Source organism: Neolamprologus brichardi, chromosome 8 (genome assembly GCF_056152115.1).
Source record: "Neolamprologus brichardi isolate AB-2024 chromosome 8, ASM5615211v1, whole genome shotgun sequence".
NCBI classification, from domain to species: Eukaryota; Metazoa; Chordata; class Actinopteri; order Cichliformes; family Cichlidae; genus Neolamprologus; species Neolamprologus brichardi.
This window is the reverse complement of record NC_142111.1, coordinates 24529875-24554709: the sequence shown is the minus strand read 5'-3', so window position 1 is coordinate 24554709 and position 24835 is coordinate 24529875. Positions and strand designations below refer to the sequence as shown.

The following is a 24835-nucleotide window of genomic DNA, read 5'->3' as shown; positions in this document are numbered from 1 at the left end:
AAGCGGCGAAGCGATAAGAATGACGTCACACACGTAAGTCAGGTCCTGTTGCGGCTTGTTTGTAAACTCTGCTACTTGCTGGCAGAGGGCAGCTTCATACATTTCAGTTCTGTAATGCTGTTTACTGACAAACACCACTTGCAAGCCTTTAGATTAGATTGTTAGTTTTTTTAAATTAATAATTCATTAATCTTTCTATTAAGTAAACTTTGTCCGAATTGCTCAGCAGGTGAATAAAGAACCAGTTTGCAAAGTAAATATGATGCATTTCCTGTGTAGGTGTGTTAAAATCATGACCACACCTACAGCCGTGTGGGAGCCGTGGGAAGGCGCATTAGAGGACTGTCGCATGTCTCCTCGCTGAACTTCAGCTGAAAGGAAAGGAAACAAGTGTCTTTTGAAGACAAGAGGAAAAAGCATGAGCACGGATCGTGATGCTGGAGACTTGGAGCTGGATACTGTCTGTGGGACACCTGAAATTCCCACTAGTGATGAACCGCTCCAGAGTTTAGACCATCATCAGACTCATGAAAAGGAGCTGGACCCGGTGCTGCTGTGGGTTCCCAGTGGGAGACGTCTAATCTCTGGTTTGGTGGGTCTCAATGTGGTTCTGCTGGGAACCGCTCTGGTGGTCGGCGAAAACTTCAACCCTGAGTGTCTGAGCCACCAGGAGCCCGAGGTGTTCCTGCTGGTGCTCATGGGGATCAGCCTGATCTGGATGTTCTGGTACCTGCTGTGGGCCAGGAGACATCCGGATATAAGCCCGCACAGAGACCACCACGCCGGGGGGGTCCCTGTCATCCGTAAGTTCCCGGTTTCGCTCTTTAAAGCAGACTGCTCACAGGGTGTGCTTGGATGTTCTAACAGCGCTTTCATGTCACAGTGGCTCTCCTGCTCTTTGCTGCCTTCAGCCTGCTGCTGTTTGTCTTCAGGGTCGGTTATTTGATGAGTACGAGGGAGTGTAAGCCTGCTGCAACGCTCATTTCACCGTTCATGGAGGCTCCTTTTCTCACTCTGCAGGTAAAATCCGAAGGCAGGCTGGAGAACTGGCGCAAGTTGTTACTGAGAGTGCAGGAAGCTAAGTGCTGGAGCTAAACGTGCTTATCTTTTCTACACTTAGACCAATCAGTCATCTCATGAAAATGAATATTTTATTTCATTATCTGATTCAAAGATGTTCAAGTCATTTGATTAGGAGAAACTGAGTAAAAGGATCAAATTTCTAAGACTTTCTCATTTCTGTGGCCAAGGCAGCACAGGTCAGCAGGGATTATTTCACCTGCGCTTCAGCCAATCTTACCTGTTGACTCCAAATCAAGAAAAATGGTGAGATTAGTCATTATATTCCAAATATTGGACGACTGGACAGCATTTAAAAAGCAAGTTTTCTCCAGAAAAAGTAAAGCCAAAATTAAGGAAGGTGTTTCCGTTGGTGCTTAAATCCGTGTCCTTGGCGATGGACAGGGATGGGATATTCACGTTTCGACAACAAGTCGAGTTTGGAAGCGCAGGTGTTTCGAAACACCGCTCCGACGCGTGGGTCAAAACGCCCACGACACGTGACCTTGGAGTTTCGACAGGTGAATCAATGCCGGGGAGGTGCCCAGCACATTCAGGGGGCACAGGAAGTCTGAATATTTAGTCAGATTGTTGAGAAGTGGGAAGAAACGGTGCGCAAACCACAGTTTTCAAGCTCACGATAGGCGGTGAAAAGTGGAGCTCATAAAAAGTGAAATCTTGTGATGCACAGTTCTTCTGCAAAGTGGGAAAAAGTACTCGGACTTTTTACTCAAGTAAACATTAAAATCCCTTTTAAGTAGCGTAGCAGTTCACGGGTTGTATATCGAAAGTGACTGTACTCGTGGAATGACACTTCATGCACGATAGGCAGTTATTGGGCTAATTTATGAATTTATTGATGTGCGTATATCTTTGGTGTTGCAGCTGTGGATTTTTTATTACTTTAATATTGTATTAATTGCACTCAAAATACAAAGTGCATGCAAATGCATAAACGAAGTCTGGATTTTAGGAGGGGAAAGTGATGAGGATATTTACACTGAGTTATTAAGCAATATTTACTGACAGTTGCAGCTTGCTTTCTTTAACAATCTCAACGGTGTTCGTTCCTTGTTTGTTTCTATTACACAAAATAATACATTATACTTATTGATAGTGTGGCATAAGAGAGCTTTTTCTTTTTCCCACATTGTTTCACATTAATAGCGTTATCAAGATTATTTATTCGGATTTTTTTTTTAAAGTCCGGTCAAGAGGGACAGCAGAAACTGAAATGTATGACATCACATTTCTATAAAGATATTTTATATTTGATGTAGGTACAACGATGTAGAATTATAATCGCAAAAACGCATCACTTATTTATTTTCGTCTTTTTTTTGTCTTAGGTTTAACTTTAGAGTAATAATATACTTTATGTGTAATTTACTGTGCAGTCAGCCTGTAGGAGACTGCAGCTGTTCCAGTGAGTGAGCAGACATTGCTAATAACCATCATCTATTTCTGTGACCAGATTTATTCTAGCTCCATATTTTCACTCTTGAACTCTACTAGAGTAGCTTTGCATGAATTTGAGTTCAAAATAATCTTTATTATAAGGAAAGGCTTTTGGGTCCAGCAGGATGCAGCTTTGACAGCTTTGACTAAACTTTTCTCGTTTGTTGCTGTTCACTTTAAGTCCGGTGCTCTTCCTCGGGCTCATCTTTGTCCCTTTCACGTTAAGATTTCAGATCATACGTCGGCTATTTTCTGTTACATAACTTCACCTTTCCTCTCCACCCTCCCTGACTTGAAAACAGGCTTGCCGTCATTTCAGGTGTGTCCTTTTTGAATAACCGAACTTTTGTTCCTTTTGTAGACATATTTACTGTGGGCTCACTCCAAAGACTGCATTCACAGACACAAGATAATCACAAGGTGCGCATGACTAAATTTGCTATATAAATCATGCATTTTTTTTTCATACACCTGTTACTTTGAGAAACAGATTTCTAACTTTAGGTTTGCAGGTCTGGACTGATGATGATCCTCTCCACTGATCTACTGCTGTGGCTGAACGCTGTGACAGAGGACAGCATCCACGTGGAGATCGAGCTGGGAAAACAGAACGGCCTCACTGATGACGACACAATCCCACCTGGTAGGGACAACTCAGACTTAGCAGGTAGTTACTGTAGTTACTCCACATTCACTCAGGATCCTAAGGTTGTATGGTTGAGCTCACTTTATTCAATTGTGACATACGACTTACTAATGTAGCTGCAAGATGGATGCGAAACTAAAAGGAATGTATTTAAAGTTCTCTTCCTTCCTGCAGGGAATTCAACCTGTCAGTGCAACGCGAGCACAGCCTGCCTCGCCTTCAGGAAGGGCTTCGAAATCTTTTTCCCCTTCAACATAGAATACTACCTGATGGCAGGCTGCTTGATCTATGTGATGTGGAAGAACGTGGGCCGCATAACGGGTCCAGATCACCACGTCACTGAGAAGAAGACCCTCTATATTGTGTGCACAGGTGGGATCACATTGGGCCTCGTGTTTGGGGGACTGGTTCTGGCTGCAGGAGCGACTGCCCTCGTTCTCTATCAGGTCTATGTGAGCCAGCCGGAGTTTCGCCTCACCGCCTTCTTCATATTTTATGGCTATCATTTAGTCGTCATGCCCATCATGTCTCTCTGCTGTCTGGTCGGGCTAATAGTCCAAAGGTTAGAGAGGAGGGCGCGCGAAGTGGGGCCTAATCCCTCTCGTAGGCTGGATGTGGTCCTCCTGATGGCGGCGGCCCTGGGCCAGCTCGCTCTGTCCTACTTCTCCGTGGTGGCAGCTTTGGGCATAGGCACCGATGGCCCTCTGGGGGAACTGGATCTGTCCTACTCCCTCTTGAGTCTGCTGGAGCTCATCCTCCAGAACATCTTCATCATCGAAGGCCTCCACAGACACCCACACCTCAGCATCAAGAAGAAGAAGAAGAAGAAGCAGATGAGCAGTATTTTCAAAGTATTCTTTTTCTTCATATAGTAGCTCTGAGGTGTAACTCGGAAGTTTCATTTTTAATATTGTTACATTGCCCTAAATAACCTTTCCTGAAATTGTTTTCTCAAATGTCATCTTAGTTTACATGTATATTGGGGGGGGGGGGGGGGGGGGGGGGGGGGTTGGTTTCCTGTCATGTTTTGGGATTATTTTTGCTGCTTTCTTTTCTGTTTTTTTCTTTTTCTGAAGAATGTGTTCATTCTCACATTTTTCTGAAATCTGATGTTTCCCTTTTTTCCAATTTTTTTTTTTTTTTTTTTTTAAATTAATATGTTCTGAAATTACGGAGCCCCGCAGGGGACATGGGAGAAAAAAAAATTAAGACGGACTTTTGCGAGATCTCGCAAAACAAACTCGGGATCTCGCAAAAGTTTTGCGAGATCTCGCAAAAGTTTTAGCCGCATTCTTCGGCCTTCGACCTCCCGTTAGCTCGAAGCTAACCCGTTAGCTCCCGTTAGCTCGAAGCTAACGGGAGGTCGAGACCTACTACAGCCGGGAGGAACACCGCTTTCCCGGCACATCGTGCCTCGACCTCCCGGTCGGCTTCGAGCCGGCATCCGAAGAATGCGGCTAAAACTTTTGCGAGATCCCGAGTTTGTTTTGCGAGATCTCGCAAAAGTCCGTCTTAATTTTTTTTTCTCCCATGTCCCCTGCGGGGCTCCGTATGAAATGGTTCTTTTTGTGCACCTGTACATTTTACTGATGTGTTGAAAGGCATTAAATTTTTTCATATTTATATTAAAACTCTTTTACAGATGAAGAAAAAAGCACAAGAGAACAAAAAGAAAGATATATCTCTACTGGAGGCCAAAATATCAGCGCCCCCTACTGTCCAGGAGCAGGGGGCAACAAAACCCTGGGCCAAAAGAGTGAGACAAGAGATCTGCGCTTTCCTCATTCTCTCAAATATCATGGTACTGCTGTGTTTTATGAACCTGTTTTGAAAGAATATTTAAAAATGTTCAGTATTTGAATAACACGGAGATGTTCCCTCTTCTTCAGCTGTGGCTGATTCCTGCATTTGGAGTCCACCCGCAGTTCGAGAACGGCCTGGGAAAAGAGTTCTTCGGCTTCACCGCTTGGTTTGTTATGATGAATTTGGGTCAGCCGCTCGGCGTCTTCTACAGGATGCACTCGGTGGCAGCTTTAACGGAGCTGCTCATCTCTGCATGACACGCACAGACTCCATCCCTGTTAGACTGCACGAAGCAAAAACCGGATTTTTAAAATGTTTTAAAACGGATGTTGTTTAAAATATGGAGACGACAGCACCTCGCAGTCTTCTGGCCTGTGTGTCCTGATTTTAAGTTTTTAAAAAAGCATTTTAAAAGTTTTAGGCAGATATATTGGTAGAGCAGCAGATTCAGGACCCCGGGGTCTCTGATGAGATTATTTTAAAGACTTTTACCTTCCTGTCGTCACATCGGAGCAACAAGCACACATATTTTTGGCAAAATAAATAAATGTCCTACAAAACTGCCAGATATTGTCATTTTTCCTTTAATTGGACACATTTACACACCTTCATCTTTACATTATTTGGCATCAAGGATGAGCCGTCCTGATTTTTAATAACAGTTCAGGTGTGAGGAAGATAAACCAGCAGCTCCTCTAAATCCTCTGGATCTCAAACAGCCTGATGTCGGTGTCGTACCAGATCGGAGGGTCAACATTACTGCGGGAAGAAGAAAAACCAAAACGCTAACAGAGGAGTCCACTGAACACATCCCAAAGAACACAGGCAGGTTTATTTACCGTAAGTAGATGACGCCCCAGATGTATGTGCGGAACCACATGGCCGTGCCGGCGTTGGCTTGGTACTTCCTGATGAGGATGGGGTGGGGGACGGGTAGGAGACCCACGAGCGTGCCGTGCTGCAGGAACTTCAGGATTTCCGACTCGTCGGTCAGACCCCTGAGGACGACAATAAACGGCGAGACACTGAGAATAAATCTGACGTCTAAATGTAAAGAATCAATAGTAACTTTTATGTGATAAATCTGTAAAAAGTGCTACTGTTTCAATTTAAGAACATGTTTAATAAACTCATTTATGTGGAGCATCAAAGTGAACCTGATATGCAAAAATAACTGTTTTCAATCAGAAGTGCAACAAATTTCTTTCTTCAAAGAAAAGTGCACGTTCGTGGTATTAAATGTCATACAGACACATAAATGAGGTCATTTATGTTTAATTTATGTTTTCAGAGATCAAATATAGAAGTGAAGCTTACAGAAAGCTTCACGATTCAATAATTACCTCGATGAAGGAGGCTGTGTGTCTGTAAACACGATGGCTCAAAAAGTTCTGAATGAATTCTGTTAAAACTGTAGACGAGCTCATGTTAATCTATTCTAATAACATTCCAGGTCACAGGCAATAACTTTGCATTAAGACAGTTTTGGTTCATCTCTTCCAACCCTGCCTGGTGCTGCTCATTAACTAATACAGGTGTTCATTAGTTATCACATAATGCATCGCTTAGTTTAAAATCTGAGGGATTTCCTACTTGTCGATGCAAATCTTCTCCACCTGAGGAACCAGGACTTGCAGCAACCTCATGATCGTCTGCAGGGGAAGTTTGGCCTTCCACGAGGAGACCTAAATGATGGAGGACGTCACATGACAGAAAACACACCCACGGAAGGTAAATGTGAGCAGATGAAGGATTTGTTCTGACCCAGTCGGAGTTAGCGCTCCACGCAGCCGTTGATGAGACGCTCGACAGTCGACTCCTCGCCGACTCTGACTGCGTGCGGTTAACCTAACACCAAAAAATAAACCACTTTAACTGCAGCAACTAAACTTCTGTGTGTGAGAGAGACGAGCCGTCTGCTCACCTCGTGATCTCTCTCAGATTCGCTGTCGCTGGCTCCGGCTGCGATGCTGCTTTTAGACGTGTGTGAAGAGTCCAAATGTGGCACAGTGATCATCGTTCCATCCTGACTCACCTGAGACTTCTCTGTTATCTTATCGATTCCTACAACACATGATGACACGATGAAGGCCTTTAACCCTTTAAGACCTACCATAGAACCAAGTCCGCCAGAGCTTATATTATATTTTTACATGCTGTGGAGCCATTTTTGGGAGCATTTCAAGTTGCTATACATCAATACAACTGTTACAGCCCAAATTTTAATAATATGCATGCATTAAGTGCATAGTAATTACATAAATTGCAAAAAAGTGCAATAAACTACAAAAAAATTGAAAATCATTTTTGCTTTTTTAACATATATTTCTAGTTAGAGAAATTTAAGAGGCTTATCCCTCAAAACTGTCAATACAAAAAAGTTGCACAAAATAGTTTCCCACCACAGGAAAATTATTTTGAGTGTCTTCATAGTTTTATTTTTGGAATACACCAATTTTTATACACTGCAGGAAAAACAAAAATAAATATTATAATGCAAATTTGCAAAAAAACAGCATATGCATCAAAATAAACTATTTCCAGCAGTGCAATATGAGTCCTAAGCATCCCAGAAACCACACAGAAAGTCATAAAGTCAAACATAACTTTTAAAAACACCAGTATAGGTTTATAAGGTAAAAAACTACATTTCCGCGAAAATGACGTCACTTCCGGTTTCAGGCAGGTAATGGCGGACATGTGATAGTTCACGCTGACGTCTATTCCAACTTAGGAAGTGTTATGAACAGCTGATCGGATCGGCAAAGCGTGGAATATTATGTTTTTGTTGCTGCAAGTGCTTTTTATGCAATTCTTTGGTGTATGTGGAAGGAAACTGTGACCGAGGACAAGCTGATGGCATAAGATGTAAGTACAACTCCTCCGGTTTCATATGCAAAAAAACTATTGCGCTAACTTACGCGGTTCCGGTTCTACAGGGATTTAAAAATAAATATGCAAAACGGAGCGTGCCCGCTTCGACCGGCTTTAAAGGGTTAAAGGAACAGTTCGACGTTTTGGAAACCCCTGATATAGACTAAGTAAAAATCCTCGTTATTTGAAATTCTACTTCTTACTTCCTACCTGGAGTGGCCTCTAAGCTGGCTTTGAGTGTGCCGGGCTCGGCAGGTACAGCAGGTCTGGAGCCCTCCATGGACTCATTCTCTACAGAGTTCGTCCTAGAGATTCCCGTCCTCTTCTTCTTTTGCAGGGCCCTCTGAATAGACGCCGTGTCGGACGGCAGGTTGGCCAGCTGGTGGAAAACGTTTCGCTTACGGATGATGGCGTACACCAGGTTGAAGTTACCTGTGAAAGGAGGGTTCAGATTGTTATTTGGGCAAAAGTGGTGACCTGCAAACCGATGAGCCCGTGTCTGTGTTCTCACCATCAAACTGATACTGGATGATGTTGTTGCAGACCTCCAGCAGGAAGAAGACCAGGTGGTGGTTCTGCGGCGAGGAGAAGAGGAACCAGGGCGTGGAGAAGGCCTCCAGGAGGTGAAGCAGTTTGTTGGCTGCCACCATGGACAGGCTCTTCAGGTAAGGTGAAACTGTGGAAGCACAAAAGGTCACCAAGGCTCAAGCAGCTCTGTTGCTCCTCCACCAGGGGGCAGCGTTTGCACTGTAATACTCACTGTTCACTATGATGGTGAGCAGGCAGTCGAACAGAGGCTGGAGACGCTGGTGTCCGCTGGAGATGATTTTGTGGAAGATCTAAACATGACAAAGTACTTGGAACAAACTCAGTGGAGACTAAAAACACTCAAGCTTCCATCACAAAGTCAAACCACAAAAAATATCCTGTCTGTCCTATAAATACGCAAAAAACTATGATGTCCTGAGATCTTTAGGAGAGCGTTTAATTGAAAATGCAAGACCAGAATGTACATGACATTTAGTTACAATTAAAAAGAGGGAAAACGTTTTATTCCAGGTTTTTTTGTGGTTGTTGCTGCAATTTGTCTTTCTGCGTTAATTAAATACCTGCTGCAGTAACAGGAACCATGCACAGATACTGGTAAAGCTGAGAGTTGGAGGATCGGGCGCTAGCAGGGACCTGGAAGGCCTCAGCTCCATTAACTGGAGCCTCTGAACTCTACGCTGCCAACCCATAAATGCTTTTGGTACTTTGTGTGAATGTTATTATTCTATCACTTATCACCAATTAAATATCTGTAAATGTGCATCGTTAATCACGTTTGCTATCGTTAGCTGATAACTGCATAAGAATCCTGCACACGTCCATCTTTTATATCCAGTCTAGACCACAAGTGTCAAACTCCAGTCGTCTTAATGACCTACTAAAATTAGCAGATCATTAGCAAGACTCTAATAAAGCTGACTGCATGCTCAGGATGCAGTTCAGCCACTTGATTCATGTTACAGACGCTCAGGAGCAGAGATGGGAAGTAACACGTTACTTGTACTGTAATCCGATTACTTTTTTCAAGTAACGAGTAAAATAAGTAAGGATTACTATTGCAAAAACGGTAATTAGATTACCGTTACTTTCCCGTAGGAACGCTGCGTTACTGCGTTACTAAAACCGTGATTTTTTTGCGAGAATGTCTCATGACAGTGACGTAAGCGAGTGCGACGTTCGTGACAACAGCTGTGTGCAGATTAACAATGGATCATATATCGAGTGCAGAGAGAGTATGAGCGTGCAGCGTTTAAAGCGTGGAAGTACTGACCTTACTTTGAGTTTGATTCCATAAAAAGTGACAAAAACATTAGTGTCCGTTGTGCGTGGGAAGAAAACTTCTTTTTACAGCAAAAAACCCCTAAACTTCCAAACAAGCACCGAGTAGCTACGACGTAATGGGAAACTCACAGAGAAACTCACGGATTCTTCCACTGACCGCTGCGGCACACCTGCACCAGGGTAACCCTCCGCCTACCCCACTCCTGCTTTACAGGTGAAAATAGAGCAACAGGACCGCTAGTCTTTGACTTTATTTATTTTCTGCTGTGTTTTACTTGCATCTATTTGAAAGACTGAGTGTAAACACAAAAAATATTTTATTTTATGTGCTGGAATGTGCAGAAAATAGGTTTAAATATTAAACTAATTTCTTCCAGTCAGAGAATGTTGCAGATAATTAAATTTTTGCTTGATGCATAAAGTTAAAAGATTAAAACTAATAAAACAAGTTTTAAAAAGAGACTTTTCCATTTGATTACATTTTGTATGATGATTATGCAGAAAAAGTAGAATTGGGCTGAAAGATCTATCACTTTATCACCTATTCAGGTTGTAAATCGTGTTTTTAAAAAGCAACTAAGTAATTAATTACTTTTGAAAATAAGTAATCAGTAAAGTAACGGGATTACTTTTTGGGGGAAGTAATCAGTAATTAGTTACTGATTACTTTTTTCAAGTAACTTGACCAACACTGCTCAGGAGTGAATGAACATGGTGCAATAAAAGTAGTTTTAGAAGTAAATTTTTACAAACTCTTACATTTATTTAAATGTACTTGAGCAGGGTTGGGTGTTGCCACCTCAGCATGCAGTCAGTTTAATTCAGGTGTGCTGCAGCAGGGACACATGGAAGAGTTTCAGGACACCGGCCCTCAAGCACTGGGGTTTGATACCCTTGGTCCAGACACAAAACAGACCGTGTCTTTCTTGATCTTCTACAGAGGTTAAAACCTTCCTGACTGAAATGTCCAGTTAGTACTTTGTAGTTCTCAGTACTATCCAGAAAGCATATAAAGCTGGGCATGTTTTACCAGGTGACTGATAATTCGCTCCATCCCTCGGTTTCTTTCTGCCAAACGCAGGATTTTCTGCCCTCATTCGTGGATAAATGAAAGAAAGATTCTCTCATTTATTTCACGCCATAACGTCTCACCACTATGAGCAGGTCGGCGTGGGTTCCTGTGAACACAGGAATGTCCATGGGCACACGGAGAGCGTACGGCTTGTTCAGACGGACGCCAAAGTTTCTTTCTCCACTCAGCAGCAGCAGGATGAAGACGCCGATGTGCATGAGGCCGAGCCGGGCTTCAGACGCACACAGGGGACATTGTTTTTAACACAGGGAACGATGACAGTTTATACAGATTTATATTTAATGTTTCACACGCACGCACACGCACGGAGACGTGACTCACACTGATCCGCTCGGGCATCGTTCAGGTAGAAGAGGATGGGAATCAACATGTCCAACACGTCGCTGCTCTTCAGGACAAAGAAGAGGAATTTCTAAAACACAAAAACAACAAAATCAGATTTGCTCCACTTCACTCCATCACACATACAACTTCATCAGCATTCTCAATCTGTCTGCCCCACACACACCTATGAACCAGGATGAAGTCCACATTAAGAAAAACTGAGAAGAATCCAATACTTTGATTATTTTTGTTTATTTTGAGAATAAAGTTTTTTTCACAAAAAAGTGAAATTACGACTTTAATCCAGGATCTTATTTTTTATTACTACTATTGTTAATCTCATTATACTAAAGTCTTCAAGATTAAAGCCGTAACAGCATTTTAGGAAATAAAATGGAAAAAATATTTTCAGTTAATTCTCGAACTACTACTTCAAAATGTATCTTGAAATGAACACCAATCATAAAAAGGAAAAACACAGAACCATGATGTTTTTGTAATCACAGCCTTCACCAGCAGGGGGCAGCATTTTACCACAGACTGTGTTGAAATGTTCTCATGTCTCCTGATTATTTCCTTTTCCCCATTCTGCCATTTAAACGCTATGCTTTGAACGAGGGTTACATGTGAGGGCCACACTTACGCTTGTTTATCCTCTTGGTCGGCACTAAACCAACATTATCCAGAACCAACAGTTTCTCTATTGCTATCGATAACTCACCGGTCTTCGTTTCTTCCTCTGTGAAAAGTTTGGGTGTCATCCTCGACAGTACTCTATCTTTCAATTCACACATTAATAATATTACTCGGTCTGCATATTTTCAATTACGCAACATTAATCGTCTCCGTCCTTTTCTCACCCCACATGCCCTTCTTGTCCACAGCCTTGTTACTTCCCGGATTGATTATTGTAATTCACTTCTTTTTGGTCTTACTCAAAAATCCACCCACAAGCTCCAACGCGTCCAGAACTCTGCTGCCCATATCATCACCAGGACCCCTTCTGCCCACCACATCACTCCTGTCCTGCAGCAGCTTCATTGGTCAAATATCGCATCAATTTCAAAATACTCTTGTACACATTTAAGGCTGTTCATCATCTCTCTCCTCCATATCTCTCTGACCTGGTTAAGATCACTGCCCCATCTCGTTGTCTCAGATCTTCCTCACTCTCCGTCCCTTCCCCCCGTCTTGCAACCATGGGGAGCCGGGCTTTCAGCTGCTCTGCTCCACGACTCTGGAATTCCCGACCTCCTGATTTAAGAAACATCTCTTCCTTCTCTCTCTTTAAGTCCAAACTCAAAACCCACTTGTTCAAAATAGCTTATCCCACATAACCTCTCCACTCTCCTATTTTATTCGTTTATGTCTTATGCTTTTATGATTCTGTAAACTTCTTGCTTTTATGTTGCTTTTAAGTGTACAGCGACCTTGAGTGTTTTGAAAGGCGCTTTCAAATAAAATGTATTATTATTATTATTATTATTTAGCAGTAAGAACTTCAGTCAGCATCAGTCCCATACAAACACACTGTCCAATCCACATTCAGTTCACTAGGACCTGACCACCGCGGTTGCACATGAGCAGCTGTTTTTGTTGATGAAATATTCTCATTTCCTGTGAATCCCTTGGCTTCCTGTTGCATTTCGTGCTCGCACCTTGTTGAAGTCGCAGAATTTCCAGAAGAGGATCAGCAGCTCCTGGTGGAACTGGATCTTCTTGGTGGATCGGGGCAGATAAGTCTGGATGAGAGGGTTGTTGAGCAGCCGAGCCAGACCTTTAAGGACAAAGCTCAAGTCCTGATGAACAAACAAAGAGAACACACACTCATAAACATCCCACGGGATCAGCTGTTAGCTGCTGAACGGCTGGATGTTTCAGTACCTCCTCTCTGTGGATCCTGGAGAGATAATTCACAAACAGGTTGTCGGGTCCACCAGGCTGAAAAATAAATCAACATCAGTGTTTATTTTAAATCATAAACTAAAAAAATATACTTGCATATATGTGGATTAATTACTCACTGTATGTACCTCTTGCTCCTCCTCAGCTGAGGGGCATGTTGAGGGGTCCAGGGCCTGGAGGGCGGCGCTGGCGGCCGAGCCAGCCTCGTGCTCCAGGGTGACGATAAGGATCTGGACCGCCTGCTCCACCAGCTGCTCCCGGTAGTCTGAGAACAGCAGGTGGTTGTACGGGATGCCGTAGCCCACGGGGTCGTAGGCACACACCACATTGAGCAGGGAGGTGAACAGAGGCAGGGCGTGTCTGCGAAAAACAGGTGGAGGTGAGTCTGCACAAGCGTAACGAGGATGAATGAAAGGCTGTAGTGATGTATACCCCTGCTCTGTATGTCAAATATTACTGAACACACCTACAAACACTCTTAAATGAATTCCCTGTTTTTAGTTTTTAAGACGATGAATTCACTGTCACAAAGGTTTTTGGATTTTCTAATAAATTCAACATCAAAACAGAGAAGCAGAGAGTTCAATTCAACAGGAGAGAAGTTATCTCACTCCGTCTGCTGAGCAGAGATGGGCAGTAACGCGTTACTTGTAACGCATTACTTTTCAAGTAAAGAGTAAAGTAAGGGATTACTATTGCAAAAACGGTAATTAGGTTACCGTTACTTTCCCGTAGGAACGCTGCGTTACTGCGTTACTAAAACCGTGATTTTTTTTGCGAGAATGTCTCATGACAGTGACGTAAGCGAGTGCGACGTTCGTGACAACAGCTGTGTGCAGATCAACAATGGATCATATATCGAGTGCAGAGAGAGTATGAGCGTGCAGCGTTTAAAGCGTGGAAGTACTGACCTTACTTTGAGTTTGATTCCATAAAAAGTGACAAAAACATTAGTGTCCGTTGTTCGTGGGAAGAAAACTTCTTTTTACAGCGAAAAAAACCCCTAAACTTCCAAACAAGCACCGAGTAGCTACGACGTGATGGGAAACTCACAGAGAAACTCGCGGATTCTTCCACTGAACCGCTGCACACCTGCACCAGGGTAAACCTCCGCCTACCCCACTCCTGCTTTACAGGTGAAAATAGAGCAACAGGACCGCTAGTCTTTGACTTTATTTATTTTCTGCTGTGTTTTACTTGCATCTATTTGAAAGACTGAGTGTAAACACACAAAATATTTTATTTTATGTGCTGGAATGTGCAGAAAATAGGTTTAAATATTAAACTAATTTCTTCCAGTCAGAGAATGTTGCATATAATTAAATTTTTGCTTGATGCATAAAGTTAAAAGATTAAAACTGATAAAACAAGTTTTAAAAAGAGACTTTTCCATTTGATTACATTTTATATGATGATTATGCAGAAAAAGTAGAATTGGGCTGAAAGATCTATCGCTTTATCACCTATTCAGGTTGTAAATCGTGTTTTTAAAAAGTAACTAAGTAATTAATTACTTTTGAAAATAAGTAATCAGTAAAGTAACGGGATTACTTTTTTGGGGAAGTAATCAGTAATTAGTTACTGATTACTTTTTTCAAGTAACTTGACCAACACTGCTGGTGAGGTGTTGTCAGGTATAACGTCACCTGTTCTCTGTGGAGCAGAAGAAGGAGATCCAGGGGTTGAGGACTTTGTTTTCAGCGGAGGGAGGAAGGTACATGGCTTCAGAGAAGCAGGTGAGGAGTAACTTCAGCAGCTCCGTCCTGGAAAGGGCGTTAGCACAGGATGGAGGGATGTTAGCAGGTGAATTCAGCCTGACACAAACTGAATTCGCGAGATAGCAAAAGAATGATTATAATCAGGAATCTGCAGTGATGTCTAATCTGGGGGTTTCCAATAAGGTTCATCGTTTTAGAAGATTAAATTCAGCAGCACAGCTTTACTTATTACTGCATACAGAAAACAAACATCGTTTCTTCTATTAACGGCAATTAAAAAGAAGCTGGAGCTGTTAGAGAACAAGCAGGAGCGCTCAACACCGATTTGTTGTTCACGTGAGGTTTTTTTCTGGTCACATTCATCTTTTTAATCTTCACTTGTCCTGCTGAAACCAGCAAATCTGGATCGGATGACAAAAACAGAGTATAAAGAGAGAAAAACTTTGACTTGTGCTTTTTCCAAAGCAACGGCCTCTTTGGGGCGAGTGTGGATGCAGAGGTGGAGCTAAGACTGGTTGGATATCGATGTGACTGACTTCAATGAAACAGATTCATCCAAAATTTCAACAAGCCTCCCGCACCGAGACGCTCAGCCCAGGCACATTAATTCTGATTACATTTCTTTTTGCAGTAGTTCCACATGTGCAGGAGCCCAAATCAGTATTGATTACATACATGTACGCTCAGACACGAGCCAACACTGTGATGACCAGCACTGAAAGGATGCTGAAGTCTCACCTGTTCAGGTCGTGGACGTAGTTCAGAGGAGGTGCCTGAGCGAAGCCCACGCCGGCCTCCCAGATGTACTCACAGCTGTCTATGGCTCGTATGTCATCAGCTGTATCCTGCAGCAGGGACAACAGGTAAAACATTCAGTGATCAGAGCCTGATTCACCTCCCGAAGGCCCCCCAGAGCTAAAATTAGGCGAGGTGGGACCACAGAGGTCACTGAAAGGTGGAGCTTGACTCATAGGAATGTACTGTCTGTGTGTTTGTGACGCCAAGAGCTTCTCTGCCCCCCCGCCTCACACCTGGAGGCAGAGGCGGTGTGTGGAGTGTTAGCCTCATTTACTCACAGACGTGGATTCTTGTCCACAGCTAAAGCTGGAGGTCTAAACAGAGCTCCGGGCCAGTGTTCACACTTCTACCATGCAAGTCAACAAACGGACCAAGCTAAGCCCTCCGCTGACAATATCTGCATGCAACACCTCCGCAGAGATAACTACAGCTTTATGAATAGATGTGACAAGGTGCTACCGCTGTAAGTGAACTGACAGCTCCACGTACGCCACACAGCCAAGTTCACTGGTGTCAAACGCCAACCGCAGTGAACTCTGATGTGCTTCTTGAAGCGTGGGATACTCTTTAAAAGCAAAAGCTTTGCATAGCCGTTCAGCAACAGTCACTTTCTTTACGAAAGGAAGTTACTTTAGACCTTTGAAGAAGTGTCCAAACCAAGTATGGGACGGCGACCTACATCAAACATCTGAAGGTGAAACAAAAAGGAAGCAGGTCACTGAATCCTTTTACTGTGGTGAGCATAGGATACGCACAGACTGTATGTGAAAGATGGACATAGCAGCCCTCATGTCACCCACTGATTAGTGTATGCACTGAGAAGCCTCAAGCTGAGCCGAGGGACACTGCACGCTCATTATACCATAATGCAGACCTTCCTGTATTGTCTTCATTTATTCTAAAAAGTAGGGCTGGGCGATATGGCCTAAAATTCATATCGCGATATAATTTGAAGCATGTGCGGTAACGATATATATCGCGATATATTCTTTTCTTCTGTATAACGTATTCTCCACACTATAAGAGACACTTAAAATCCTTTAATTTTCTCAAAAATCGAAAGTTTGCCTTATGTATGAATTCTGGTTGTGCTTACTGACCTCTAACCGATCTTGGCGTGCAGAAATCTGTTAAAAAATGTTTTAGTACAACTTTGGTAAGCCGCACTGCTTGATGGATTGTCAGAGCATTACGGCTGCCGTAGTGAGGAGCTTCACGGAGTAATCTGGGTCCAAAACTCCGTTGATTTCAGGTCACAAAGACAAACGAACACTGAGAGCTAAAAACAGTCTAAATTATTTCATCTTTAATTAAATCATCAGCGTTGCTGCTTTACCAGGTGTAACAATTAAGTTTCTAACTGCATTAAATATTAAATTTAACAGAGTTAGAAGTTAGCAGGAAGTTAGCTCGCTAGCTTCCACCTAAACATGACATACCATGTTCTGACTGAGAGATTTTTTGAAACTAATTCAAACGTACAGCTCTGTTATCACTTCCAACATAAATGAAGACAGAAAACTAAACAGCAGTGGCGTTTGTAGGGTTACTGAAGTTGGACTACCTGGTATATAATGTTGTGCTACGTGATTGCTAGCGACACAGCTATGTTAGCATAACATTAGCACAGTGAAGCTGGAGGATGAACGCCAACTTTTTTTCCACTTGATAAAAGTTAACGTGAGGGATTCTGGTGCTCAGGGACAAATGCAATCGCATAGCAGGATGCTATACACGGACCAAACTTCAATCAGGAGAACAACTGAGATTATTCATCCACAATACGAGGTTAGTTATTAATATACTGCAACAACATGGGAACAGAACAGCTGCGAGAGAATTCAACATTAATGAATCAATGTTACCGAAGTGGAGGAAGCGCAGTTTTTGGCTTTCCCCATATTTCAACAGTGCTTCATCTCTTTGCTATGACTGTTGCTCGCCATAATTTGCAGATGATAATGGTTTTAGCCGCTGCGATGCTTTCGACCAAAACAGGCGCAGCTTGATGACGTCATCAACATGCGCTATCGCGATAGAGCGGTATAGTCAAAATCTCTGTCGTTGGCCAAATTTATATCATTTCTATCGTATATCGTTTATATCGCCCACCCCTACTAAAAAGAACCACGATAAAAAAACATTAACTTCTAATAAATAAAGCTTAAAACTCATAATGGACCATAAACTCATTAGGGAAGTGTTTACTTAGGTCACAAGACAAGCAAGCTTTCTGCACGAGTACATTTATTTACGCGCTGTGCAGTGTTGAGATTTTATGTTTTAGCCGCTCGTGTCACACGGGAGGGTCTGTGGAGGCAAGCAGGGGCTTTTGACCTCTGCATCACTAAATCTGTACCAGGAAGTGAAAGCTGAAATTCAAGGCCCAAATGAGGTTTCCCTCCAGCCATGTGTTTCTTTGTGCACATGCCTGCGTCACGCCTCAGAGGTCACTGGGGCAGGTGGGAACAAACAGCAGCTGCTGGCTATTTTCCACATTCTCCTGCACAACTTCCTTGATTTTAACATTTCCTCGTGAGGTAGCAAGGAGTAAGGAGTCATCCAATGAGATCGCCTCCCAGTCTCTCAAACGTCTGAATGTTTGCTGAGCACAATAAAGACGTTTCCACCCTTTCCAAACATGGCCCCTCTCCTCGCGTCCCACAGAGTCACTCATTAACTTGAGCTACCGCCCGAGAAGGTTGTGTTAAGAGATAACGGCGCTAAGAGGTGCTGCCACAGGAGCAAATAACAGGCTTACTTCTTTTATATGAGCTGTAAAGTGCTGACATGGCTGACAATTCAGAGCTAAAACAAAGCAAACAAACCATGTTAAGACCCTAAAAGCCCAGAAATTAAATATTTCAAACCCAACAATCCCAACAATCAAACAACCTCCTGTGAGCGAGTACTCGCTGACAGTGGGAAGGAAAAACACCCTTTTAACAGGGAGAAACACGGGCAGAACCAGGCTTAGGGAGGAGCAGCTGTGACCAGTTACATAATGAGTAAGGCTACTTTTCCATGATCAGTGATGCGGGGGGGTTGCCAGACTCACCGGGCTGTTCTTCTTGTGGCTCTGGATGGTGAAATCTGGACAGAAGAGCAGGTCAGCAATGGCCAGCAGCAGGGACTCAGCCAGAGGCCGACCTTCGTCATCAGCATCGTGGTCCAAGTGCTGGAGGGAGAAGAGCTGAGGCTGTGACTCATATGGTACTTTTACTGTATCGTTGCTGGTAAGTCAATTTGTTGTCTTTGTGCTGCTCTGGATCCATTTCAGAGTTGGTTTTTATGTCACTTAAGTCCCAATTAGTTGCTTTAAATCACAGACTGTATATAGAAAGTAACATGTAGCGTAAAGCCAATGGCCCATCAACTTAAAGTTGATTCTTTATTATGGCCAGCAGGGGGCGACTACTCCGATCAAATCTAGTTCTATAGAAATCTTTGGGAAAATTACCCTCATTTCCTTTGCTATATCAACTCAGCGATATTATTTCTGATGACATTATAGGGTTAATTGCTTGCTTTACATTTTATTGACTACAGCATAGTGATTATCTTTGAAATTATGGTCCCCATAAGAACAGGACAGTAAAGCTTTTCTGTGTGACAGACAGCTCATCAGCCCGTGAGTGTAGTGTGTCAAAAAAGATCTAATTCTTTTGTTTATTTGGTGGACCAGCTTCCGAAAATGTGCTTTTTTTCTGTCATGTCTTGAGTTAAAAGATGAGTACTGCTATTGGTTAACTGGTTGGTTCACTGGCTGACTCAGCAGGATCCCTGAACATGGAGGAAATGCGTGGAGTGTAGCTGCTGTCCCTCCAAAAAGCATGCATAATGGACATAACCCTACGGAGCCCCGCAGGGGACATGGGAGATCTCGCAAAACAAACTCGGGATCTCGCAAACGTTTTAGCCGCATTCTTCGGACGCTGGCTCGAAGCCGACCGGGAGGTCGAGGCACGATGTGCCGGGAAAGCGGTGTTCCTCCCGGCTGTAGTAGGTCTCGACCTCCCGTTAGCTCGAAGCTAACGGGAAGAATGCGGCTAAAACTTTTGCGAGATCTCGCAAAACTTTTGCGAGATCCCGAGTGTCACTACCCGATCCGTACCGGAAACCCGATCGGTACCCCGCATGCGCAAATCTTACGTCACTTCCTCTCTTTGCCAACATTGCGACATTCAATATATTTGAATGATACGGTTAGCGCCCAGTTTCTCAACAGCTCTGCCTCCTTTTCGACTGCCCGGGACATTTAAACAATGGATAATCCGTATACAAACAAAGTCATGCTTTTCTCCTCAACAGAGAGCGTTCCCCGATTGAAAAACAGCGCCGTAAAATAAGAAGAATGGTGCCTAATTACAGACTTAATAATATTGATTTAGCAATGTGTCACGTGAAGATTCATCAGCCAGATTAAGTGTTTACTGACAATTGACAGTGATAGCGGACATCATCATCACTATTCCAGTCAATCCTCTCCTCACAGACAAGCATAAACACACTCGACTATCACTAAATCAAATTTAACACACGTTTGTAATGACGCCAATTCATTTTACAATGGGGTTCATTCGCTCGGTCAGCAGGTGGCAGTATCCTCGTACACTGGGGAGTAAACTGCCATTAAATGAACAGAAGAAGAAGAAAACATCTGCACATGCGCGGTACGGATCGGGTAGACCCGATTTGTACGGTCCGACTTTGCACATGCGCAGTAAGGATCGGGGAGTCCCGATCCGCAACTATCTTTTTATTTTTCGTTTTTGTCTACATTGTACTGAAATGCTTCATTATTGCAAACATTTTAAGATATACTTATTATTCTTAACATCTTAACCGATACTCTGACCCATAACTATCGTAAAACGCTACGACCGGAAGTAGACACCTTTCGCGCATGCGGGGTACCGATCGGGTTTCCGGTACGGATCGGGTAGCGACACCGAGTTAGTTTTGCGAGATCTCGCAAAAGTCCGTCTTAATTTTTTTTTCTCCCATGTCCCCTGCGGGGCTCCGTATAACCCAAATAAACCAAAAGTCATTCTTATTACGTCTAACTTTGTGTCCTGGAAAGATCAATTATGAGTTAAACTGACATTTTACGCTATACTTTATTCAAGGCTAAGCTACCTAGCTGCTAGTTTTAGCTTCATGTTGAACAAACAGACAAGAAAATGATGGATGTGTCATCACATTTAACTCTAAACCACATATACAGGTTTTTCCAAACTGTCCACTTGTATCTTTCCGCAGCATAAATCCATAATCAAATATAAGAGTTCAACCATCCGTTAGCCACACAGAGTCGTTTCATTCATACAATACTGAGTAATCAGCCTGCTCCAACCTGCAGCTGCTCTGCACTTTATTTCAGTCTCCCACTTTCATTAAGAGACATTCAATCCCTTCTAAATTCAACCGCTGGCCAGAAAGAGCAGGAGACACAATATGGGCAGTGTTTGGACGCAGTCCCCTGCCGACCGGGTAACCAGAGACCCAGCAGCCCTAGGTGGGAAACGGGGGGAAGGCAGGGAGAGGAGGGATTTGGACAGACACGTCAAAGCATCAGCGATCTCATCTCACACTGCAGAGTCTGTTCTGAGAATCAGATGGAACCATCGCTTTGAACCGGCGCAGATTATTAAAGGTGGAGACATCAGAGAGGCTCAAGTCCTCAGATATCCGCAGAGCCGACAGATTAAACCTAACAAACTGAAAGATTTCCTCCAAATGCTTTTTCTGAGACGTGGCAGGAGTTCTTAAATAACTTTCTCCCTTTTTCCCCTCTTCCTCTTCTTCTTCTTCTTCTTCTTTTGCAAAGATCAGTTTATATGCAGTTACTAAAAGCATTTAATCAGCTACCAAACTAATACCTGCAAAATATATAAATATCATCATTTCATATGTGACAATAAAGCTGCAAATATTTGGTGTTTTTACTTGGAATAAATGAAATGAAATGGCCAGTATAGACTAAAAACAGCCACGTAGATGAATACATTAAAAGATGTCAGCGCCGTACCCCCGCTCTGCCGGGGATGGTGGACCAGAAGAAGCCCCTCCAGTCGGCGTCCTCGAAGATGTAGGGCAGGATGCGGGTGAGCAGGCGGGTGCAGTTCAACACGGTCTGGCGCTCCTTCTCCGAGGGGCAGCCGGAGTCTGCTCCCCGGACCAGCCTCTCCACCGCCTGGGAAAAAACCAACACAAGTATGAGATGAAATAACCAAGACAGAAAAAAGTCTACTCTTATTTATTCACCTGTCAATCATCATCTTATTTAAAGGCCACAAAAAGTGTTGGAAAATTCTCTTTTCACCAGGCGACTGAAGCATCAAGCTTCTGATTGGTGAGTGGACTCATTAGTTTGAGCTTGTTTTGATTACAGCGACTCATTCTTCTAAACTCTACGTGACTTCATCGTACTTGTAGGTGTAAAACTATGTCAGCAAATTGGGTTTGGACCCCAATCAGTGTGACCATCATGCATGACAAATAAATGCATAAAATCTTCAATAGCATATCTTCTGACCAGCTAGCCTTTGTAGCTGCACTAAAACACATTAACACTTGCAGCTGTTTCTGTCCAGCAGCTGCTTCTTTCAGCTTATAGTGAAAAACATGGGTCGTTCCACATGAACCAAATAAAACCTCAGGAGTTTTTAAAAGCACATCTTTTTGTCACATGACCTTCATCCAGTCACCAAAGCAGCTCTCTGCCCTTTAAAACCTTAAACTACCAAATGATCTTCAGACTTAGTTTCTCTGTTTTTCTGCATTTCTATAAATGACGTTTGACCTTTGCCATCAACTGTGGGAACAACAAACAGCTGCATTCCTTTGTCTCCGACTGTATCCAGGATGGACAAAAGCTGCTCTAAAGCAACATACAGACGTCCTCGCAGCTGGTGGCAACAAAGATCAGACAGAAGACGTCCTAAGAAGCCTTAAACATGTGAGAGAGAGCCGACACAGGGCAGAGTGTTTATACAGCAGTTTGAGACTGAAAGTAAGTCTGCGCAAAAAACTCTAAACTGACTCAGAAACAAAACGATTACACCCTCAGTCCTGATACTGAGTCAGTCCTGAATATGTCAGGTTACCTTGTAGCAGAGGGTTGCCAGGTTTGACGGAGACTCCTCTCTGACGGCTCTGATCTCTGCCGCAGGAACCAGAGCGAAAACATCCTGAACCGTGGTGGAGGAGTCCACCCAGAACTGATCCCAGAACACGTCGTCGGAGGCTTCGACGGGCTGCAGGAGAGGAAACGCACACTAACATCAGTGTGTGTGTGTGTGTGTGTGTGTGTGTGGCTCATCTGCTGCTAAATACATTGTGTTGATGAGGAGGTGCGATCTTTCCCTTTTGCTTCATGGCCGACAGAAAACATAACCAAGGATCAACAAGTTTATCCAAATTATTCACATACAGTAACACATTTAATTCTCTGTCAATCAACTGAATGAATTAACATCATTTACATTATTGATAACTTAGTGATTTTATTTTCCCATTAACTAACTAATAAAAAAAAGCTGGACATAAAAAGATCTCAAACATTTTGAGTCACCCTTCATTTCTTCATAATTTCCACAGGAAATAGGAGCAGTGACCTATGGAAACATCTGCAAACATGTTATAAGAGGCAAAAACAGAGTTTGACAGTAAATATTTGGAGTTACTGACTTTATTCCTCAGCACAGCTTGAACTCTCTGAGGCAGCTTTCTGTAATTTATTTCAGGAACAGTTCTCTAAGCCTTGCATCCCAACAACTCTTCTTTTGCTCCATCCTCTGTCAAGTTTTCCAAGTTTTCCAAGCTCTGGGGAGGCTACTCCATCACTGATAGTCTAGCCAATCAGAATGTACTTTTCTCAGTGTACAACACCACAGAGGGATGTAACTGATGAGCTGTAGCATGAAGATATGGGACAGAGTTGTTGAAGCTAGGTTAAGAAGAGAGGTGACGATCAGTGAGCAGCAGTGATGCAGAGAAAGAGCCCGGCAGAGTGCGCTTCGAGAGTATTGATGGAGAAGTAAAGAGAAGGATAAGCGAGGAACTGTGGTGCTGAATGAGGAAGTCATGTGAGACAGCGGTGAGGTGTGCTGAAGGAGCCAGAGATGGGATCGAGGTGGGATGACATCACGGATGAGCTCTGAGCCTCAGGCTGACAGACGAGGTCAGGCAGGAGTGTCCGTGGACTCTGATGTCTAAGCAAACAGTCGATTAATCAGACAAAGTTAAAGATCTCCTTCAGTCTGACAAACACTGAAAAATAAAGACGATGCAGGATAAATATACTTGATTGATTCTGATTTGTCTATTTTAGCTAATCAACCAATCACTTCTGCTTCGAACACAAGAGTCCATATGAGCCCATAAACACCCAGATTCCAGCAGCTGACCTAACATCTGTTTCACGCTACAGCAAACTACCACCCACACACCACCTGGAGCAGTTTCGATCACTCGATCAATCGATTAAAGTTGCAGCTGTCCCGTGCAGCCCTGCTACCTTTAAACACAACTGTCAGCCAGAGAAACAACTGCTGGCCCCAAACTGACGCAATCTTTAATATTCCCATCTGCACATTAAAGCCGTTTAAGGATCACGTCACAGACAAAGTCCAGAATGACTGTTTGGAGTCCCTCAGACTGCATAAGAATAATAAAAAATCCGTATTCTGAGAGGCAAGCTTGCTTTCTGTTTAAAATCCTCGTTTATGAAATAACTCCAATGATTTTTTCAGGTTTTTCTCTCCACTTTGTGTGACGTACGCTGCCATCTGGCACTGCAACTTTATCTCCACATCTCCACTAACGCTAAAAGCCAAACGCTCAGCGGAACTTTCCTCATGTCACCTTTTAAAGAAAACAAACCCCGACCTGAGTTTTGGTTGTCAGCTGGACCACCGCTTTCCTGAAGTGAAGTTTGCTGTCTGCGTTTCCCATATTTCTGTCTCCAGCCACCTGCTGCCTGCCTGCCTGGATCCACAGGGAGGATAATCTGCCTCATCCACAGCGCTGTGCGGCCGCTGCGTTCAGGTGCAGCTCGGAAAACTCACGCTCATGCTGCTTCCAGCGTAACAACTCTCACGTCGCGATTGTGTTTAATTCAAACACACATTTCCTTATTTGTTTGTACTAAAAACAAGTATGAATATTTGTGAAAGTAAATGAAGCATAAATCAGTAAAAATCAGCCTGTGCAAAACTGGCAGGAAGCTAAAGCCACGTATAAAGCCCCCTCAAAGAAACCCAAGCACAATAAAGTGTGTACCTACACTTCAACTTAAATCTTAAATAAAGAAGCTAAGCTGCT

At 43.2% G+C, this 24835-nt stretch overlaps 2 protein-coding genes across 4 annotated transcripts; one reads left to right on the top strand and one right to left on the bottom strand.

Moving 5' to 3' along the window:
• The first annotated feature begins 418 nt into the window (after positions 1 to 418).
• On the top strand, positions 419 to 5614 carry LOC102784644 (proton channel OTOP3-like). Its single transcript, XM_087845148.1, has 7 exons — positions 419 to 803; positions 884 to 1020; positions 2879 to 2937; positions 3030 to 3184; positions 3338 to 4014; positions 4806 to 4964; positions 5053 to 5614. The coding sequence occupies exons 1-7, from the start codon at positions 419 to 421 to the stop codon at positions 5221 to 5223; spliced, it is 1743 nt and encodes a 580-aa protein (XP_087701274.1). The 3' UTR covers positions 5224 to 5614.
• Positions 5535 to 24526, bottom strand: hid1b (HID1 domain containing b). 3 transcript variants are annotated; one of them, XM_087845145.1, is made up of 19 exons: positions 24401 to 24526; positions 22618 to 22767; positions 21540 to 21704; positions 18567 to 18686; positions 15449 to 15555; positions 14639 to 14755; positions 13112 to 13352; positions 12972 to 13028; positions 12746 to 12886; positions 11085 to 11175; positions 10823 to 10974; positions 8601 to 8679; positions 8352 to 8516; positions 8051 to 8272; positions 6891 to 7030; positions 6731 to 6814; positions 6560 to 6651; positions 5806 to 5964; positions 5535 to 5725 (listed from the first exon to the last, which is right to left on the bottom strand). In XM_087845145.1, exons 1-19 carry the CDS (start codon positions 24464 to 24466, stop codon positions 5662 to 5664), a joined length of 2412 nt encoding a protein of 803 aa, XP_087701271.1. In that variant the 5' UTR covers positions 24467 to 24526; the 3' UTR covers positions 5535 to 5661. The 3 variants fall into 3 exon arrangements, with proteins under 3 accessions (XP_087701271.1, XP_087701272.1, XP_087701273.1); XM_087845146.1 differs by having other exon boundaries at positions 13121 to 13352; XM_087845147.1 differs by lacking the exons at positions 18567 to 18686; positions 21540 to 21704; positions 22618 to 22767; positions 24401 to 24526 and adding an exon at positions 17374 to 17462.
• Between the last annotated feature and the right edge of the window lie 309 nt (positions 24527 to 24835).